We start from the raw sequence: 19,958 nt of genomic DNA on the forward strand, positions 1-19,958 counted from the left end.
AAAGAGTCAGATTCACGCCGAAGCAGTGTATGGGGACCCAGATGCACCATCTCATTCGTCCACTGAAACACTTCCTCCGGTGAGTCAAAGAAATGTTTCCGGGACCAGTACACTACCCGCAGTCAGGCCGATACTGCAGGCGTACAGGAGTTTAAGCTCGCGAAGTCTAGCCTTGGCCGACAAAAAGGATTGTCTGCGTTGCTGGACCAGTTTTGTATAGTCCGGGAAGATCAAAATGCGAGCGTTGTCAATGTTGTCAATAGCAGAGGTTCCTTGGCCCTAGTCTGTTTTAAAATGACATCTTGGTTGTGATAGTTCACCAGCTTTGCGATAACTGGCCTCGGGCAGGCTACAGGTTTCTGCATGAGGGCTCTGTGGCATGCTCAACCACAAAGCACCCGGATAGGGACTCCAGGGGGAGCCAACTCTCCAACCACCGAGTATGGAACTGCTCCATTTATCCCCCCTCGCACCCCTCTGGGAAGCCCACAAAGCGGAGGTGGTTGCGCCTGGCCCGCCCCTCCGCATCCTCCTCACGAGTCGCCAGGCCCCGCTGAGTTATCTCGAGGGTGGCCACCCGCTTCAGCAAAGTGGCAACGTCATCCTCCACCCCGGAAATCCACGTTTCAGTTTCCGTAATGCGGGCCACTGCGCTCTGCCGGTTTTGGCGGAGGAGCATGACATCGGAGCCGACCGCTCCGATCTTGGCATCCAGAACATCTCTGAACTGCGTGATAGCGGCCATGAGTGCAGCATTGTCCGGCATATCCGACACAGCCCCCTGTGCCCCTCCAGGCACTGCTGCTGCAGCCCCAGGATCCGTATACTTGTCCAGGGTGCTTTGTTTGGCTTAACTAACACTGGGCTTGGCCCTCATCATAACACACAGGTCACTCAGCGTCAGACCCCCAAGCTACAGCTTCTGTGGGCCACTCACCCGTCCGTGCAGATGATAGGGCATCCCGCTCTTGCAACCGTGGCCGGCCTAGACGACCCCCCAAGTGTACAAATATGCAAGGCGGAGGTAGGCCCCTAGAACATGGATCCAGGCCCGCGCGACCCAACCCGGCGGCCAAGCGCAGGAACACCAGCTGGCTACAATGAAGATGCAGCAGGCGGAGGCGGCCCCAACTACGACCAAAGTCCTTCAATCCTGAGTCCAGGGCAACTACTCGCTGCAGGGCACCGCCCTACTGCGTCAAGGCCTCCCCAACGTCTCAACAAAAGATATAGCCGCCTTCAACTGAGTGCCAAGTACGGGAGCCAATAGGACCCCTTCACACGCCCCAGGGCCTCGTGCAATGTCTCTTCCTCCTTTAGGAGAGCTCAGCTGTGACTTAGAACTGCCAAGATCTCCTGCGGTCTCCGGAGCCGTCCACGCCGATTCGGGCGACCCAATATGGCCGCCGGTGCAAGTGCGCAGCTTCCCGTTCACAGAGCTAGTCTACGAGCGGCCCCAACAGCCTCCGCTGGCTCAGAGCACACAGGTCCCTCTTCAACTCCCAGGCAACAGAGTGATTGTCAGGCTCCATCTACGTCACTCCCTCCACTCAGCGCCCCCCACCTTGGCCCCATATGACCACGGAGTATCTAAGCTGGTGCCTCCATCTTGGCCCGGGAAAGCCACTGACTGTTCTTCAGCCACTCCGGCAAGAGAGCAGGGGGAAGTGGCTGCCTGACCCAAGGGCCCCTGCAGCTGAATATCTAATGCTGCCAACACTCTTACCTCTCCATCGCCACAGCGTGCACCCAGCGACTGGCTCCACAGTCCTCCTGGAGCCCCAGATACGTCGCTGCTGTTTAAGCCGGCCACCTCAGGCCTCAACTCAGCTCCACAACACCCAGGCCGCACCCCCGGTCATGCTACCATGGCTCTTCACGCCTACTGATACTCACTGCTCTGTTGGCTGCTGTTCTTGCCACACCATCACACTCCATTGTTCTCCACGAAAGTCCGTCACTCCCCATTCTCGATCACTGGGCTCTGTTTTGGGGCTCTAGGGATCCTGGTCTTTTCTAGATTTTTCTGGATTCTCCCCCCACTTCATGTGATAACCATCTTACTCTGCTACCAACTGATGGAGCTGGGTTCCATGTTCTAGATCCGCTTTGGAACCTTGTGTCGATGGTTCTTTTTATCAGCATGAAAGCTTAGCGGGGGATAGAAATTGTTAGCATGTCTATTATTTCCGTGTTCAATTTGCTATGATTCTTAAGGATCACAGACTCCCAATTAAGTCTATTTGGTTTATTACAAAGCCAAAAATTACTGAACGTACAGCCACCTCAGAGTGAGGGTGTAGAAATTCATTGGAACTAATACAAAGCAAAACCTATGGATGAAGTTAAGGCAGTGCAACATGCACAAAATTATTAGTTTGAGGATCAGGATGCAAAAGATTATCAAGCAGACATCCAGATTCCCCTTCATCGCAAGTTTGTGGGTATAAAGCATTAATCTATCCCTACCCTACCACTAACATTACATCCCTACATAGCATTTCCAAAGGCAAGATTTAGTTAAGGTGTCAGCGTGTGAAATCTTCCTAAGAAGTCTCTACACATCAGTTAGGTCAAGTAGCTTGAAGCTACAGAGCTTATTCTAAGATGCTCCCCTCTAAAGGCAAGGCAGAAGTTTCCCAGACACTTTTTTTTCTTAAACAGATTTTTTTCATCAAATGACACAAAAACAGAAGGGCTCTGTAACCCAGAGACATCTGCACGATAAATACAAAGCTTCCTGACTTTGACTTTTCAGTGATAACATCTAGAAGAAATGAAAAGCAATACAGATGCAAGAAACTGTATACAAACCCCCACTCAGCAACCCCCCTCCCCCTGGTCACACTAACAGCCTCCCAAATTTTGCCTAACTATGCATCTGCACCACCACCATTCACTCTCCCAAATGAAAATGGAAAAAACTAGAGCCTGCACCAGCTTGGTGATATTATACTGAGTGAAAGGGGCCCACTTCGTCCTCCAGCTCCAATAGCAGGCCGCAATAACCTGCCCATCACTTCCAAACCGTATAAGGTTTCTGTGGGCAACCTCTTGCAGTGAAAATAGGGAGTTCCAAGCCATACTGAAGTCCAGTCCCTTCTCCCAGGCCGACACCGAAGGTGGCGCCAGTGCCTTCCATGTGCTAGCTATGTCCCTCTTTGCCAGAGTAAACCCCAGCAACATAAGATGATATTTATAAATATAACCCCCAATCGCGTCCATGACATGGGAAAGCACCAATTTTGGTCAGTGTGACAAATCCAAGCCCAACACCACAGAGAAGCAGGTTACTACCCCCCTCCAATACCGTGACAGAGATAGACAATGCCAAACCATGTGCATCAGGGTCCCCTCTTCCCGCTCACATCTAAGACAAACAGGGGAAGCCACCAGACAAGCACTCTACAGCCGGACCACCGTAAAATAGACCCAATGAAGATATTTGAACTGGATCAGGCACAGGCGGGTCGCTATGCTCACCCCCCTCGGGGATGCCTGGGCCTCTGTCCAGTCCTACTCATCCAGTGAACCCACATCTCCCTCCCAAGCCGCTCTAAGCTTCTGCAGTGTAGTGGAGCTATGAGTTACCACGGACTTGTGGATCTTAGAGATTTTATGATCCTTCAAATCTATGGGGATGAACTCCACCAGGACTCCATTCCCTCCAGACTTGGGGAGAGGGCATGTTGAAACTGGAGGTATTTGTGGGGGCCGATCCTGAAAGGACTTCAGGATCAGCCCCCTCATAACGTCCCCCAGGGTAGAAATACCAATATGGTCCCAACCACGAAACCCTGACAGAGTGGCTAATTGTGGTAGACGGTCATTGTTCCATAGAGGGGTCTCCAGTGTCAGCTTATTCCACCACCCTATTCTCGGCAAGGCCTGATGCCATATTTGGAAGGCTACTTGGGTCGTCTACGTCGGAGATCTTCGTAGCGGTGCCAAATACAGAATAGTGTGTAAGGAGAGGTGCCCCATAAGACGCAGCTCTACCGCTTAAGCAGGGTCGTCCATGCCTCCATACCACCACTCATTTAAGACCAATAAGTGTGAAGCTATTTAATTGGATAGTATATCAGAGGTGCCCACAGTATGTAAAAAGAAAGCATGTTCGTAGGGTGACCCTCACTGCCTTTCCTGCCCACAGAAATTGACCCACTGCAGCATTGTAATTGTAATTTATATTTATATAGCGCATTATCACCAACGGTCTCTGAGCGCTTGCTTTGGGAACCCGTCCTGGTTTTTCCCTGTGAGATAACCCGTACTGGGCACCCCCAAGGTGAAAGCCAGGCATCCCGCCACGGGGGGCCATAGTGGAGATTAAGCAAGCTATTGCCCGGAGTTGCAGAGTGTGAACCTGTGATTCGAGCAGGCACCGAAGCGAGAATTATCGAGTCCGTGGACATTTTGGGCTTAAGACCCTGCCGCGTCGGGAATTGAACCCTGGTCCCGGGTCTGACCTCTGCTTCATGGTCTGCCTCTTCTAACGATTGAGCCACACTTCTCCACATTGACCTGCCAGAACTATCTAGGGGGGATCGGATAGGGGTGATTCTGCAGTTGATACAGTAAACGGAGAAGAGATACCATCTTGAAGACGGCCTACTGACCATATATAGAAAGCGGCATATGAGACCATGTCTTCAGATCCTCCCAACGCATTCCAATACTGGGACCAAATTTCTCTCCCATGCCACTGTGAGTGAGTCCAATAAAAACACCCCAAGCTACTTTATCCGCCAGTATCAACCCAAACCGACGATGCCCAGGCACCAAAACCTGGAGCGTCCCCAAGGGGCCACAAAATTGACTTACCGGGGTTCATGTAGAAACCCTACAATGGCCCAAAGATCTGCATAATCTGAAGCAACCGTTGCCCAGTCCGGTTAACGTCGGTGGGAAAGAATAAAACATCATCAGCGTAAAATGCTATACGATCCGGCAATCCATGTGCCCATTCAAAGCCAGTCACCTGCGTGTCCGTACGGACCCATGCTGCCAGAGATTCCATCGCTAGGACAATCAAATATGGGGACAGCAGACAACCCTGCCGGGTACTCCGTCGAAGAGAAAAGGTGGAGGAGGTAGTCCCAGCGACACCTACCGATGCAGTAAGATCAGTGTAGAGTAGGGACAGGTAGGACAGAAAGCACGATCCAAGATCCAACCTACGTAGCAGCGCAAAGAGATAGACCCAACTAAGGGAGTCAAACGCCCTATCCATATCAACCAGCAAAAGCGCCGTGTGTGAGCCTGGTCCACGGATAGCCGCAACAGCAACCTGTGCCCGGAGAATATTATGTTGGGTCGCCCGCTGGGGCATGAACCCGGCTTGATCTGGGTGTAACAAGGTGGAAACGTGGGACCACAAGAGGTTGGCCCAAGCTTTGGCCAAAATTTTGGCTTCTACGTTCAGGAGTGATATAGGATGATAGGAAGCATGCTGGTCCGGGGTCTGTCTCTGGTTTCTGAAATACTACCACCTCCGCATGTCGCCAGTCCCGAGGGAGACACCCCCGCTCACAGGACTTCTCCACAACTCTACAGTAATAGGGTCCAAGCTGTAGAAAAAAAATCTTTAAAAATTTGCAGGGAAACCCATTTGGCCCCGGGGCCTTTCCCGAATTAAGATCTCCCAGAGCTGCACCCAATTCCTCCTCTGAAACTGGAGATCCAACTCTGCACTTGCTTAATCAGACAGGGCCTGAGGCAGGAGATTGTCCAAGAACTGGCATCACGTCTTCGTGGAGACATTCTCTAGGGGCATATAGCTCCGAAAAGCAATTTGAGAAACTTCTGCAATTTCCAGGGAGTCCGTGAGGGGCTTACCATCAGGGCCAACTATACCAGGAAGGGGCTGGGAATGGAACATCTCCTGACACAAACAATGAAGCAGCTTGCTGGACTTATCTCCCCATTGGTAGACCCTACTACGCGTTGCAAGACAAGTATGGCGGGCCTCATCCATGAGAAGGGCTGCATTGTTCTGTTGCGCCAGCAGCAGCTATTGCCGTGCAGGGTGACCACCAACCCCTCTACAACGAAGGTCTAGATCAACAATAATTGCCTCCGCTTGTAGCAGAGCCTCCTTCCGCTTCCTGCAGGCTGCCATGCAAAAAGATATGTCTACACCCTGCATAGTGGGCTTTAGTGCTTCCCACAGAGTTTCTGCCCCAGCAACAGATCCCACATTGAGTGTCAAGTATTGATCAAGCGCGCTCTCCAGACACTCCCTGTATTCTACCTTCTGGAGGTTCCACGTCGAGAGGTGCCAACGGAAAGGCTGTTTCTCCCAGCCCATCTGTAGCGTAGGAGTAATCGGTGAATGATCCGAGAGCCCCCTCGGAAGGATCCACGCCTTCATCATCCTACCAGCTGCCACCGAAGGAACAAACAAATAGTCAAGGCGATAATAGGAATTATGAACCACAGAGAGATACGTTTAACCTGAGTGTTTCCGTGTATTCAACACCATGGGCCCAGCCAATCAAGCCCAGACACCAATGATAAAAGCTTCGTAGCCTGGTGAGCAGTCACAGTCTCCCCGGGCCTCCAACGGTCCCAGGACACATCCAACACATCATTCCAATCGCCCTAATCACAGAAAGGCCATCTGCAAAGACACAACCCAAGACTATTGGTTCCTCTCTGATTATGACCTGCAGGAACAGATATCGCCCCTGGGTATCTTGCACCGTCTTAACATGCGTGTAGTGAACTCGGTGGGGGATCAAAATCACCACTCCCCGGGACCCACGTGCAAATTCCAAGTGGAACACCTGAGCGTAGCCATAACGCTGAAGGCAGGGCGCCTTCGACCCCATAAGGTGTGTTTCTTGTAGCATAAGTATGTCAGCATGAGCCCTCTTAGCCTACTGGAGAACAGCTCCTCTCTTAATTTTATCTAATACTCCCCTGACATTCCAGCTCACTATCTGGAGTGTCCTGGGCGATACCTGGGAGCCACTAGGTGTGCTGGCCATTAGGTACCCTGCGGAAATACAGTGATGTAAAGAAAAGTATGTGGTGTGTATGCAAAGGCCTAACAATACCACAGCTAAGTGCGACTTGATGACAAAACCATAAACCACCCCCCCACCCTATACTTTAATAACGATGAAGCATCTGTCGCGGTGGGTGTAGCCTGCAGACCCCAATGGGGAATCCCTGCACACCTCGACCAATGAGTCCCCAAGTTACAGCCCAACACCCGCAGGCACCCTCTCTGTGGAAGGAACCAATAGAGAAGCCGGCCCACATTTCGGCTCTTCTGATCCAGACAACAGTGTCAAAGATATACAGGACTGCAAACTCCCTCTCTAATTAGGAGGCCGAAGTAGTCTGGTGGGAGGCTGAGCCAGCCCGGGAGGACACACTACAGGAGCGGGATCGATGGTTGGACCTGGAGCATCTACGATACATGGGCTTCAATTGAGGCTGCTTACGAGCCTCCTCGCTGAACAAAGAGTCAGATTCACGCCAAAGCGGTGTATGGGGACCCAGATGCACCATCTTATTCGTCCACTGAAACACTTTCTCCGGTGAGTCAAAAAAATGTGTCCGGGACCAGTACACTACCCGCAGTCAGGCCGATACTGCAGGGCGTACGGGAGTTTAAGCTCGCGAAGTCTAGCCTTGGCCGACAAAAAGGATTGTCTGCGTTGCTGGACCAGTTTTGTATAGTCCGGGAAGATCAAAATGCGAGCGTTGTCAATGTTATCAATAGCAGAGGTTCCTTGGCCCTAGTCTGTTTTAAAATGACATCTTGGTTGTGATAGTTCACCAGCTTTGCGATAACTGGCCTCGGGCAGGCTACAGGTTTCTGCATGAGGGCTCTGTGGCATGCTCAACCACAAAGCACCCGGATAGGGACTCCAGGGGGAGCCAACTCTCCAACCACTGAGTATGGAACTGCTCCATTTATCCCCCCTTGCACCCCTCTGGGAAGCCCACAAAGCGGAGGTGGTTGCGCCTGGCCCGCCCCTCCGCATCCTCCTCACGAGTCGCCAGGCCCCGCTGAGTTATCTCGAGGGTGGCCACCCGCTTCGGCAGAGTGGCAACGTCATCCTCCACCCCGGAAATCCACGTTTCAGTTTCCGTAATGCGGGCCACTGCGCTCTGCCGGTTTTGGCGGAGGAGCATGACATCGGAGCCGACCGCTCCGATCTTGGCATCCAGAACATCTCTGAACTGCGTGATAGCGGCCATGAGTGCAGCATTGTCCGGCATGTCCGACACAGCCCCCTGTGCCCCTCCAGGCACTGCTGCTGCAGCCCCAGGACCCGTATACTTGTCCAGGGTGCTTTGTTTGGCTTAACTAACACTGGGCTTGTCCCTCATCATAACACACAGGTCACTCAGCGTCAGACCCCCAAGCTACAGCTTCTGTGGGCCACACACCCGTCCGTGCAGATGATAGGGCATCCCGCTCTTGCAACCGTGGCCGGCCTAGACGACCCCCCAAGTGTACAAATATGCAAGGCGGAGGTAGGCCCCTAGAACATGGATCCAGGCCCGCGCGACCCACCCCGGCGGCCAAGCGCAGGAACGCCAGCTGGCTACAATGAAGATGCAGCAGGCGGAGGCGGCCCCAACTACGACCAAAGTCCTTCAATCCTGAGTCCAGGGCAACTACTCGCTGCAGGGCACCGCCCTACTGCGTCAAGGCCTCCCCAACGTCTCAACAAAAGATATAGCCGCCTTCAACTGAGCGCCAAGTACGGGAGCCAATAGGACCCCTTCACACTCCCCAGGGCCTCGTGCAATGTCTCTTCCTCCTTTAGGGGAGCTCAGCTGTGACTTAGAACTGCCAAGATCTCCTGCGGTCTACGGAGCCGTCCACGCCGATTCGGGCGACCCAATATGGCCGCCGGTGCAAGTGCGCAGCTTCCCGTTCACAGAGCTAGACTACGAGCGGCCCCAACAGCCTCCGCTGGCTCAGAGCACACAGGTCCCTCTTCAACTCCCAGGCAACAGAGTGATTGTCAGGCTCCATCTACGTCACTCCCTCATCTCAGCGCCCCCCACCGCAGCCCCATATGACCACGGAGTATCTAAGCTGGTGCCTCCACCTTTGCCCGGTAAAGCCACTGACTGTTCTTCAGCCACTCCGGCAAGAGAGCAGGGGGAAGCGGCTGCCTGACCCAAGGGCCCCTGCAGCTGAATATCTAATGCTGCCAACACTCTTACCTCGTTATCGCCACAGCGTGCACCCAGCGACTGGCTCCACAGTCCTCCTGGAGCCCCAGATACGTTGCTGCTGTTTAAGCCGGCCACCTCAGGCCTCAACTCAGCTCCACAACACCCAGGCCGCACCCCCGGTCATGCCACCATGGCTCTTCACGCCTACTGATACTCCCTGCTCTGTTGGCTGCTGTTCTTGCCACACCAACACACTCCATTGTTCTCCACGAAAGTCCGTCACTCCCCATTCTCGATCACTGGGCTCTGTTTTGGGGCTCTAGGGATCTAGGTCTTTTCTAGATTTTTCTGGATTCTCCCCCCACTTCATGTGATAACCATTTTACTCTGCTACCAACTGATGGAGCTGGGTTCCATGTTCTAGATCCGCTTTGGAACCTCGTGTCGATGGTTCTTTTTATCAGCATGAAAGCTTAGCGGGGGATAGAAATTGTTAGCATGTCTATTATTTCCGTGTTCAATTTGCTATGATTCTTAAGGATCACAGACTCCCAATTAAGTCTATTTGGTTTATTACAAAGCCAAAAACTACTGAACGTACAGCCACCTCAGAGTGAGGGTGTAGAAATTCATTGGAACTAATACAAAGCAAAACCTATGGATGAAGTTAAGGCAGTGCAACATGCACAAAATTATTAGTTTGAGGATCAGGAAGCAAAAGATTATCAAGCAGACATCCAGATTCCCCTTCATCGCAAGTTTGTGGGTGTAAAGCATTAATCTATCCCTACCCTACCACTAACATTACATCCCTACATAGCATTTCCAAAGGCAAGATTTAGTTAAGGTGTCAGCGTGTGAAATCTTCCTAAGAAGTCTCTACACATCAGTTAGGTCAAGTAGCTTGAAGCTACAGAGCTTATTCTAAGATGCTCCCCCTCTAAAGGCAAGGCAGAAGTTTCCCAGACACTTTATTTTCTTAAACAGATTTTTTTCATCAAATGACACAAAAACAGAAGGGCTCTGTAACCCAGAGACATCTGCACGATAAATACAAAGCTTCCTGACTTTGACTTTTCAGTGATAACATCTAGAAGAAATGAAAAGCAATACAGATGCAAGAAACTGTATACAAACCCCCACTCAGCAACCCCCCTCCCCCTGGTCACACTAACAGCCTCCCAAATTTTGCCTAACTATGCATCTGCACCACCACCATTCACTCTCCCAAATGAAAATGGAAAAAACTAGAGCCTGCACCAGCTTGGTGATATTATACTGAGTGAAAGGGCCCCAATTCGTCCTCCAGCTCCAATAGCAGGCCGCAATAACCTGCCCATCACTTCCAAACCTTATAAGGTTTCTGTGGGCAACCTCTTGCAGTGAAAATAGGGAGTTCCAAGCCATACTGAAGTCCAGTCCCTTCTCCCAGGCCGACACCGAAGGTGGCGCCAGTGCCTTCCATGTGCTAGCTATGTCCCTCTTTGCCAGAGTAAACCCCAGCAACATAAGATGATATTTATAAATATAACCCCCAATCCCGTCCATGACATGGGAAAGCACCAATTTTGGTCAGTGTGACAAATCCAAGCCCAACACCGCAGAGAAGCAGGTTACTACCCCCCTCCAATACCGTGACAGAGATAGACAATGCCAAACCATGTGCATCAGGGTCCCCTCTTCCCGCTCACATCTAAGGCAAACAGGGGAAGCAACCAGACAAGCACTCTACAGCCGGACCACCGTAAAATAGACCCAATGAAGATATTTGAACTGGATCAGGCACAGGCGGGTCGCTATGGTCACCCCCCTCGGGGATGCCTGGGCCTCTGTCCATTCCTACTCATCCAGTGAACCCACATCTCCCTCCCAAGCCGCTCTAAGCTTCTGCAGTGTAGTGGAGCTATGAGTTACCCTGGACTTGTGGATCTTAGAGATTTTATGATCCTTCAAATCTATGGGGATGAACTCCACCAGGACTCCATTCCCTCCAGACTTGGGGAGAGGGCATGTTGAAACTGGAGGTATTTGTGGGGGCCGATCCTGAAAGCACTTCAGGATCAGCCCCCTCATAACGTCCCCCAGGGTAGAAATACCAATATGGTCCCAACCACGAAACCCTGACAGAGTGGCTAATTGTGGTAGATGGTCATTGTTCCATAGAGGGGTCTCCAGTGTCAGCTTATTCCACCACCCTATTCTCGGCAAGGCCTGATGCCATATTTGGAAGGCTACTTGGGTCGTCTACGTCAGAGATCTTCGTAGCGGTGCCAAATACAGAATAGTGTGTAAGGAGAGGTGCCCCATAAGACGCAGCTCTACCGCTGAAGCAGGGTCGTCCATGCCTCCATACCACCACTCATTTAAGACCAATAAGTGTGAAGCTATTTAATTGGATAGTATATCAGAGGTGCCCACAGTATGTAAAAAGAAAGCATGTTCGTAGGGTGACCCTCACTGCCTTTCCTGCCCACAGAAATTGACCCACTGCAGCATTGTAATTGTAATTGTAATTTATATAGCGCATTATCACCAACGGTCTCTGAGCGCTTGCTTTGGGAACCCGTCCTGGTTTTTCCCTGTGAGATAACCCGTACTGGGCACCACCAAGGTGAAAGCCAGGCATCCCGCCGCGGGGGGCCATAGTGGAGATTAAGCAAGCTATTGCCCGGAGTTGCAGAGTGTGAACCTGTGATTCGAGCTGGCACCGAAGCGAGAATTATCGAGTCCGTGGACATTTTGGGCTCAAGACCCTGCCGCGTCGGGAATTGAACCCTGGTCCCGGGTCTGACCTCTGCTTCATGGTCTGCCTCTTCTAACGATTGAGCCACACTTCTCCACATTGACCTGCCAGAACCATCTAGGGGGGATCGGATAGGGGTGATTCTGCAGTTGATACAGTAAACGGAGAAGAGATACCATCTTGAAAATGGCCGACTGACCATATATAGAAAGCGGCATATGAGACCATGTCTTCAGATCCTCCCAACGCATTCCAATACTGGGACCAAATTTCTCTCCCATGCCACTGTGAGTGAGTCCGATAAAAACACCCCAAGCTACTTTATCCGCCAGTATCAACCCAAACCGACGATGCCCAGGCACCAAAACCTGGAGCGTCCCCAAGGGGCCACAAAATTAACTTACCGGTGTTCATGTAGAGACCCTACGATGGCCCAAAGATCTGCATAATCTGAAGCAACCGTTGCCCAGTCCGGTTAATGTCGGTGGGAAAGAATAAAACCTCATCAGCGTAAAATGCTATACGATCCGGCAATCCATGTGCCCATTCAAAGCCAGTCACCTGCGTGTCCGTACGGACCCATGCTGCCAGAGATTCCATCGCTAGGACAATCAAATATGGGGACAGCAGACAACCCTGCCGGGTACTCCGTCGAAGAGAAAAGGTGGAGGAGGTAGTCCCAGCGACACCTACCGATGCAGTAAGATCAGTGTAGAGAAGGGACAGGTAGGACAGAAAGCGCGATCCAAGATTCAACCTACGTAGCAGCGCAAAGAGATAGACCCAACTAAGGGAGTCAAACGCCCTATCCATATCAACCAGCAAAAGCGCTGTGTGTGAGCCTGGTCCACGGATAGCCGCAACAGCAACCTGTGCCCGGAGAATATTATGTTGGGTCGCCCGCTGGGGCATGAACCCGGCTTGATCTGGGTGTAACAAGGTGGAAACGTGGGACCACAAGAGGTTGGCCCAAGCTCTGGCCAAAGTTTTGGCTTCTACGTTCAGGAGTGAAATAGGATGATAGGAAGCATGCTGGTCCGGGGTCTGTCTCTGGTTTCTGAAATACTACCACCTCCGCATGTCGCCAGTCCCGAGGGAGACACCCCCGCTCTCAGGACTTCTCCACAACTCTACAGTAATAGGGTCCAAGCTGTAGAAAAAAATTCTTTAAAAATTTGCAGAGAAACCCATTTGGCCCCGGGGCCTTTCCCGAATTAAGATCTCCCAGAGCTGCACCCAATTCCTCCTCTGTGAGCTGGAGATCCAACTCTGCACTTGCTTAATCAGACAGGGACTGAGGCAGGAGATTGTCCAAGAACTGGCATCACGTCTTCGTGGAGACATTCACTAGGGGCATATAGCTCCGAAAAGCAATTTGAGAAACTTCTGCAATTTCCAGGGAGTCCGTGAGGGGCTTACCATCAGGGCCAACTATACCAGGAAGGGGCTGGGAATGGAACATCTCCTGACACAAACAATGAAGCAGCTTGCTGGACTTATCTCCCCATTGGTAGACCCTACTACGCGTTGCAAGACAAGTATGGCGGGCCTCATCCATGAGAAGGGCTGCATTGTTCTGTTGCGCCAGCAGCAGCTATTGCCGTGCAGGGTGACCACCAACCCCTCTACAACGAAGGTCTAGATCAACAATAATTGCCTCCGCTTGTAACAGAGCCTCCTTCCGCTTCCAGCGGGCTGCCATGCAAAAAGATATGTCTACACCCTGCATAGTGGGCTTCAGTGCTTCCCACAGAGTTTCTACCCCAGCAACATATCCCACATTGAGCGTCAAATATTGATCAAGCGCGCTCTCCAGACACTCCCTGTATTCTACCTTCTGGAGGTTCCACGTCAAGAGGTGCCAACGGAAAGGCTGTTTCTCCCAGCCCATCTGTAGCGTAGGAGTAATCGGTGAATGATCCGAGAGCCCCCTCGGAAGGATCCGTGTGGTGTGGTGTGGCTCACTGGTTAGAGGCGGCAGACTCGTAAGCAGAGGACGGCCCGGGACCAGGGTTCGATTCCCGACGCGGCAGGGTCGTGGACCAGGGTCAGCGGGCTCGATAATTCTCGCCTCGGTGCCTACTCCAGTCAAGGACCACACTCGGCAACTCTGGGCATTAGCTTGCCTCATCTTCACAACGGCCCCCCCAGACTGCCAGGGATGCTTGGTCGCACCTTAGAGATACCCATTAGGGACCATCTCTCAGGGTGAGCCAGGACGGGTTCCTCAGCGGTCGAAGCGCGGAGATACTCCTCTGGGAGTCGATCCTAGCGCTATATAAACCCGCAATTAAATTAAATTAAATTAAATCCACGCCTTCATCATCCTACCAGCTGCCACCCGAGGAACAAACAAATAGTCAAGGCGATAATAGGAATTATGAACCACAGAGAGATACGTTTAACCTGAGTGTTTCTGTGTATTCAACACCATGGGCCCACCCAATCAAGCCCAGACACCAATGATAAAAGCTTCGTAGCCTGGTGAGCAGTCACAGTCTCCCCGGGCCTCCAACGGTCCCAGGAAACATCCAGCACATCATTCCAATCGCCCCAATCACAGAAAGGCCATCTGCAAAGACACAACCCAAGACTATTGGTTCCTCTTTGATTATGCCCTGCAGGAACAGATATCGCCCCTGGGTATCTTGCACCGTCTTAACATGCGTGTAGTGAACTCGGTGGGGGATCAAAATCACCACTCCCCGGGACCCACGTGCAAATCCCAAGTGGAACACCTGAGCGTAGCCATAACGCTGAAGGCAGGGCGCCTTCGACCCCATAAGGTGTGTTTCTTGTAGCATAAGTATGTCAGCATGAGCCCTCTTAGCCTACTGGAGAACAGCTCCTCTCTTAATTTTATCTAATACTCCCCTGACATTCCAGCTCACTATCTGGAGTGTCCTGGGCGATACCTGGGAGCCACTAGGTGTGCTGGCCATTAGGTACCCTGCGGAAATACAGTGATGTAAAGAAAAGTATGTGGTGTGTGTGCAAAGGCCTAACAATACCACAGCTAAGTGCGACTTGATGACAAAACCATAAACCACCCCCACCCTATACTTTAATAACGATGAAGCATCTGTCACAGTGGGTGTAGCCTGCAGACCCCAATGGGGAATCCCTGCACACCTCGACCAATGAGCCCCCAAGTTACAGCCCAACACCCGCAGGCACCCTCTCTGTGGAGGGAACCAATAGAGAAGCCGGCCCACATTTCGGCTCTTCTGATCCAGACAACTGTGTCAAAGATATACAGGACTGCAAACTCCCTCTCTAATTAGGAGGCCGAAGTAGTCTGGTGGGAGGCTGAGCCAGCCCGGGAGGACACACTACAGGAGCGGGATCGATGGTTGGACCTGGAGCATCTGCGATCCTTGGGCTTCAATTGAGGCTGCTTACGAGCCTCCTCGCTGAACAAAGAGTCAGATTCACGCCGAAACGGTGTATGGGGACCCAGATGCACCATCTCATTCGTCCACTGAAACACTTCCTCCGGTGAGTCAAAGAAATGTGTCCGGGACCAGTACACTACCCGCAGTCAGGCCGATACTGCAGGGCGTACGGGAGTTTAAGCTTGCGAAGTCTACCCTTGGCCGACAAAAAGGATTGTCTGCGTTGCTGGACCAGTTTTGTATAGTACGGGAAGATCAAAATGCGAGCGTTGTCAATGTTGTCAATAACAGAGGTTCCTTGGCCCTAGTCTGTTTTAAAATGACATCTTGGTTGTGATAGTTCACCAGCTTTGCGATAACTGGCCTCGGGCAGGCTACAGGTTTCTGCATGAGGGCTCTGTGGCATGCTCAACCACAAAGCACCCGGATAGGGACTCCAGGGGGAGCCAACTCTCCAACCACCGAGTATGGAACTGCTCCATTTATCCCCCCTCGCACCCCTCTGGGAAGCCCACAAAGCGGAGGTGGTTGCGCCTGGCCCGCCCCTCCGCATCCTCCTCACGAGTCGCCAGGCCCGCTGAGTTATCTCGAGGGTGGCCACCCGCTTCGGCAGAGTGGCGACGTCATCCTCCACCCCGGAAATCCACGTTTCAGTTTCCGTAATGCGGGCCACTGGGCTCTGCCGGTTTTGGCGGAGGAGCATGACATCGGCGCCGACCGCTCCGATCTTGGCATCCAGAACATCTCTGAACTGCGTGATAGCGGCCATGAGTGCAGCATTGTCCGGCATGTCCGACACAGCCCCCTGTGCCCCTCCAGGCACTGCTGCTGCAGCCCCAGGACCCGTATACTTGTCCAGGGTGCTTTGTTTGGCTGAACTAACACTGGGCTTGTCCCTCATCATAACACACAGGTCACTCAGCGTCAGACCCCCAAGCTACAGCTTCTGTGGGCCACACACCCGTCCGTGCAGATGATAGGGCATCCCGCTCTTGCAACCGTGGCCGGCCTAGACGACCCACCAAGTGTACAAATATGCAAGGCGGAGGTAGGCCCCTAGAACATGGATCCAGGCCCGCGCGACCCAACCTGGCGGCCAAGCGCAGGAACACCAGCTGGCTACAATGAAGATGCAGCAGGCGGAGGCGGCCCCAACTACGACCAAAGTCCTTCAATCCTGAGTCCAGGGCAACTACTCGCCGCAGGGCACCGCCCTACTGCGTCAAGGCCTCCCCAACGTCTCAACAAAAGATATAGCCGCCTTCAACTGAGCGCCAAGTACGGGAGCCAATAGGACCCCTTCACACTCCCCAGGGCCTCGTGCAATGTCTCTTCCTCCTTTAGGGGAGCTCAGCTGTGACTTAGAACTGCCAAGATCTCCTGCGGTCTGCGGAGCCGTCCACGCCGATTCGGGCGACCCAATATGGCCGCAGGTGCAAGTGCGCAGCTTCCCGTTCACAGAGCTAGACTACGAGCGGCCCCAACAGCCTCTGCTGGCTCAGAGCACACAGGTCCCTCTTCAACTCCCAGGCAACAGAGTGATTGTCAGGCTCCATCTACGTCACTCCCTCCACTCAGCGCCCCCCACCGCGGCCCCATATGACCACGGAGTATCTAAGCTGGTGCCTCCACCTTGGCCCGGTAAAGCCACTGACTGTTCTTCAGCCACTCCGGCAAGAGAGCAGGGGGAAGCGGCTGCCTGACCCAAGGGCCCCTGCAGCTGAATATCTAATGCTGCCAACACTCTTACCTCTCCATCGCCACAGCGTGCACCCAGCGACTGGCTCCACAGTCCTCCTGGAGCCCCAGATACGTTGCTGCTGTTTAAGCCGGCCACCTCAGGCCTCAACTCAGCTCCACAACACCCAGGCCGCACCCCCGGTCATGCCACCATGGCTCTTCACGCCTATAGGATCAGAGCAGCCTCGAAACGCTGCTCAAGGCCGCGCCCCATCAGGGACATGATCCGATCGTAGTACAGGATCGGAGGACAGGATCTTCATAGGATCAATGTTTTAGGCTGGACTGAGCTTGCCTAGCACATGTCTGCCATCTTGGCTAACAGGCCACGCCTCTCTCTCCCAGACACTTTTCCTGGTTACAATACATCATAGGTAACTTTCCATTAGGCAGCGATACTCCCAAGCTTTTGCAAGATGACCTTGATTCACAGGCTCGCTCCGAAGGGAAAGTACAACAGTTCTCCATTATCAGTATCAGCTCTCATTGTATCCTCTTCTCCCCAATCCTAATTCTTAAAACAAAGTCATTATTCAAACTAACAACAGAAATGTGAGAAAGAACAAATCCAACATGCACTTATATTTCAACTATTAAATCTAATGCAAGAGCTACCAGGGAAAAATGCATTTCAGGCCTACAGAAATTGGCTGACATACGAAAATGTCAAACAGACATTATGAGATTACATATAAAATGGAATTTCTTTACTGTGCACTTCTAAATGTACATGTTACATAAGCACATCAAATGCAGGAATACTTGTCAGCAGCATGTACAAATTCTACACATTAATGTCTTCAGCTAATCACATCTAGTTTCGAAGTTAATATCTCCATGTTTAAATTGAAATTTCCCTAATGTACCACAATTCACATTATTACAAATCACATTCAACTGTCTCATGTTAATACAACAAAGGAATATATGCAGGTGCAGACTACTCGTGATTATGATGCACCCCTGCAAATGAAAACGTGAAGTTTCTGCTACATCAAAGGCTAGCTAAGGGAGTTTCATTTCTTCCTTGGAATTCTAAAACAACGAATGTCTTGAATTCTTACGTGTAATCTTCATTACTTTGATTCTCCCTTCGACATCCCAGTACTTACTTGACAAGGAGAGGCCTGTCAGTCCTCGACCAGCAACCCATAACAAAGCATTCTTTTAGACATAAAGCTTGAAAAGGGAGTTTACCCACCGCCCCTTAAAGATCCTTGAATGGTCCCAGAAAAGAGACTGACTCAGCAAGCACTTCCTGTTTTGTTTGAGTCTGACTGTAGGCAGGGTGCCCAAGCCCTGGCAGTGTCGGGTTCTGTCCTCTTGTCATTTTGGAAACTTTTAATAAGGAATCCTGTACTACGTTCAAGCATGGACAGTGCAGAAGCCTGTCTTCTTTTTGTTTCTTTTTTAAAAATTGTGATTGTTTTTAGCTTGGTACCACAGCGGGTAATGAGGGAAAGAATGAATGGGGCAAGAAAGATGAGGTGGTACCATGTAAATGAGTCTTTTTTGCGGGTTAACTGAACATGCCTATTGAGGTATTTGTGTGGATTCAATACTTTCTAAGACATTTCACATTTCATAAAATGTTCCAACTCACCACAGTGTGTTTAATTCTATGTCTTAAATTACTTCTAAGCATATCAATGTCAATTGCTTTTGGTCCTGAGTTTATGATAATGTTAGCTACAAGAAAGCGCAGAACAGTGCCTGGTAAGGCTCGTGTGAAGTTATCACCCCTTAAGAGAGTATTTTCTTTTTGTTGCAGGTTTTTACTGTGATGTCCATTTTTAGCATCATGAGGTATATACTTAGCCTTATGCCCGTTTCAGTGAAGGCTGCAACAGAGGCAAACGTTTCTCTGCGCAGAATAAAGGTACGTTACGTTAAAAATAGGACCCTGATTCACAAATGTAAAATTACTCTTTTGTACATGTTTTTAAGTATTCGCAAACTACGAGTTAAAAAGTAAGTTTAAATCAGGTCTATCTTTTTTTGCATTTTTCTCTCTTCTCTTCCCTGACTGCAGTCTTTGCAGTCGTACACCTACTGTTAGCTCGTAGTTTACCTTCAGGAGCCAGGCCCTATCGGTTTAAGAAATTGTTTTGTCATGGTAGGTCTAGTGTTTTTTGTGTGTTAGACTTAAATTACAAATGAACTTCACAGCTCTCCCTTCCTGGCAAGCATGCAGGAGGGTTCTCAAGCTTGTACACACACTGTCCTCATAACGTACCCGTCCTCCCAAGGATAGTGTTTGTCTGGGCCTTGCAGGATTTACCTACCCTATGTTGACCGATCCAGACCACAAGGCGTGGGTTATGCATGCCCTCACACACATACCTACATACACACACGTACACCACATAAACACACACACCTTAAATACAAGCAAATTCAATGCCAGGGTCACCTGGCTGAAGACGGCTGATAGCCAGAAACCTGTCCTAGGATGCTTGATTACGGTCCAGGGAGGACATGGCTTGGCAGTTCGGCTGGGCTGTTCCCATGAGGCACAGAGTCAGACTGATTTGCATATGGCCATGTCTGAACTGGGGTTGCAGAGTGGGCTAAAGAACGGTGATGGATTAAACCCAGATCTGTGGACTGGGTGTGAGTGTTTGATTGGTTCAGATGCTCCGTCCATCACCACCCCCTTTTGTACCGCTTTGTTCGCCAAAAGTTGGCAGGGTATGCTCAGACGTGAGTCTCTTGCTCACTTTGCCACTGGATTCAAGCAAGCCTGGCTGAAGACGGCTGTAATGCCAGAAACCGGTCCTAGGAGGCTTGAATCCGGTCCAGGGAAGGCATGGCTTGGCAGTTCGGGCTGGACTGTTCCTATGAGGCACAGGGTCAGACTGATTTGCATATGGCCATGTCTGAACTGGGGTTGCAGAGTGGGCTAAAGAACGGTGATCGACTAAACCCAG

General features: G+C 51.4%; 1 protein-coding gene across 1 annotated transcript in view; it reads left to right on the forward strand.

Annotated features, from left to right (window-relative positions):
- Positions 1 to 19,958, forward strand: part of LOC147677797 (ATP-binding cassette sub-family C member 12-like) — a 1,863,878-nt gene that overhangs the window by 526,041 nt on the left and 1,317,879 nt on the right. The window contains exon 10 of the mRNA XM_086945587.1: positions 18,800 to 18,907. Coding sequence (XP_086801713.1) covers positions 18,800 to 18,907 — 108 coding nt within the window. The remainder of the gene's footprint in view (positions 1 to 18,799; positions 18,908 to 19,958) is intronic.

The sequence above is a fragment of the Lissotriton vulgaris genome, chromosome 12 (genome assembly GCF_964263255.1).
Source record: "Lissotriton vulgaris chromosome 12, aLisVul1.2, whole genome shotgun sequence".
Lineage (NCBI taxonomy): Eukaryota > Metazoa > Chordata > Amphibia > Caudata > Salamandridae > Lissotriton > Lissotriton vulgaris.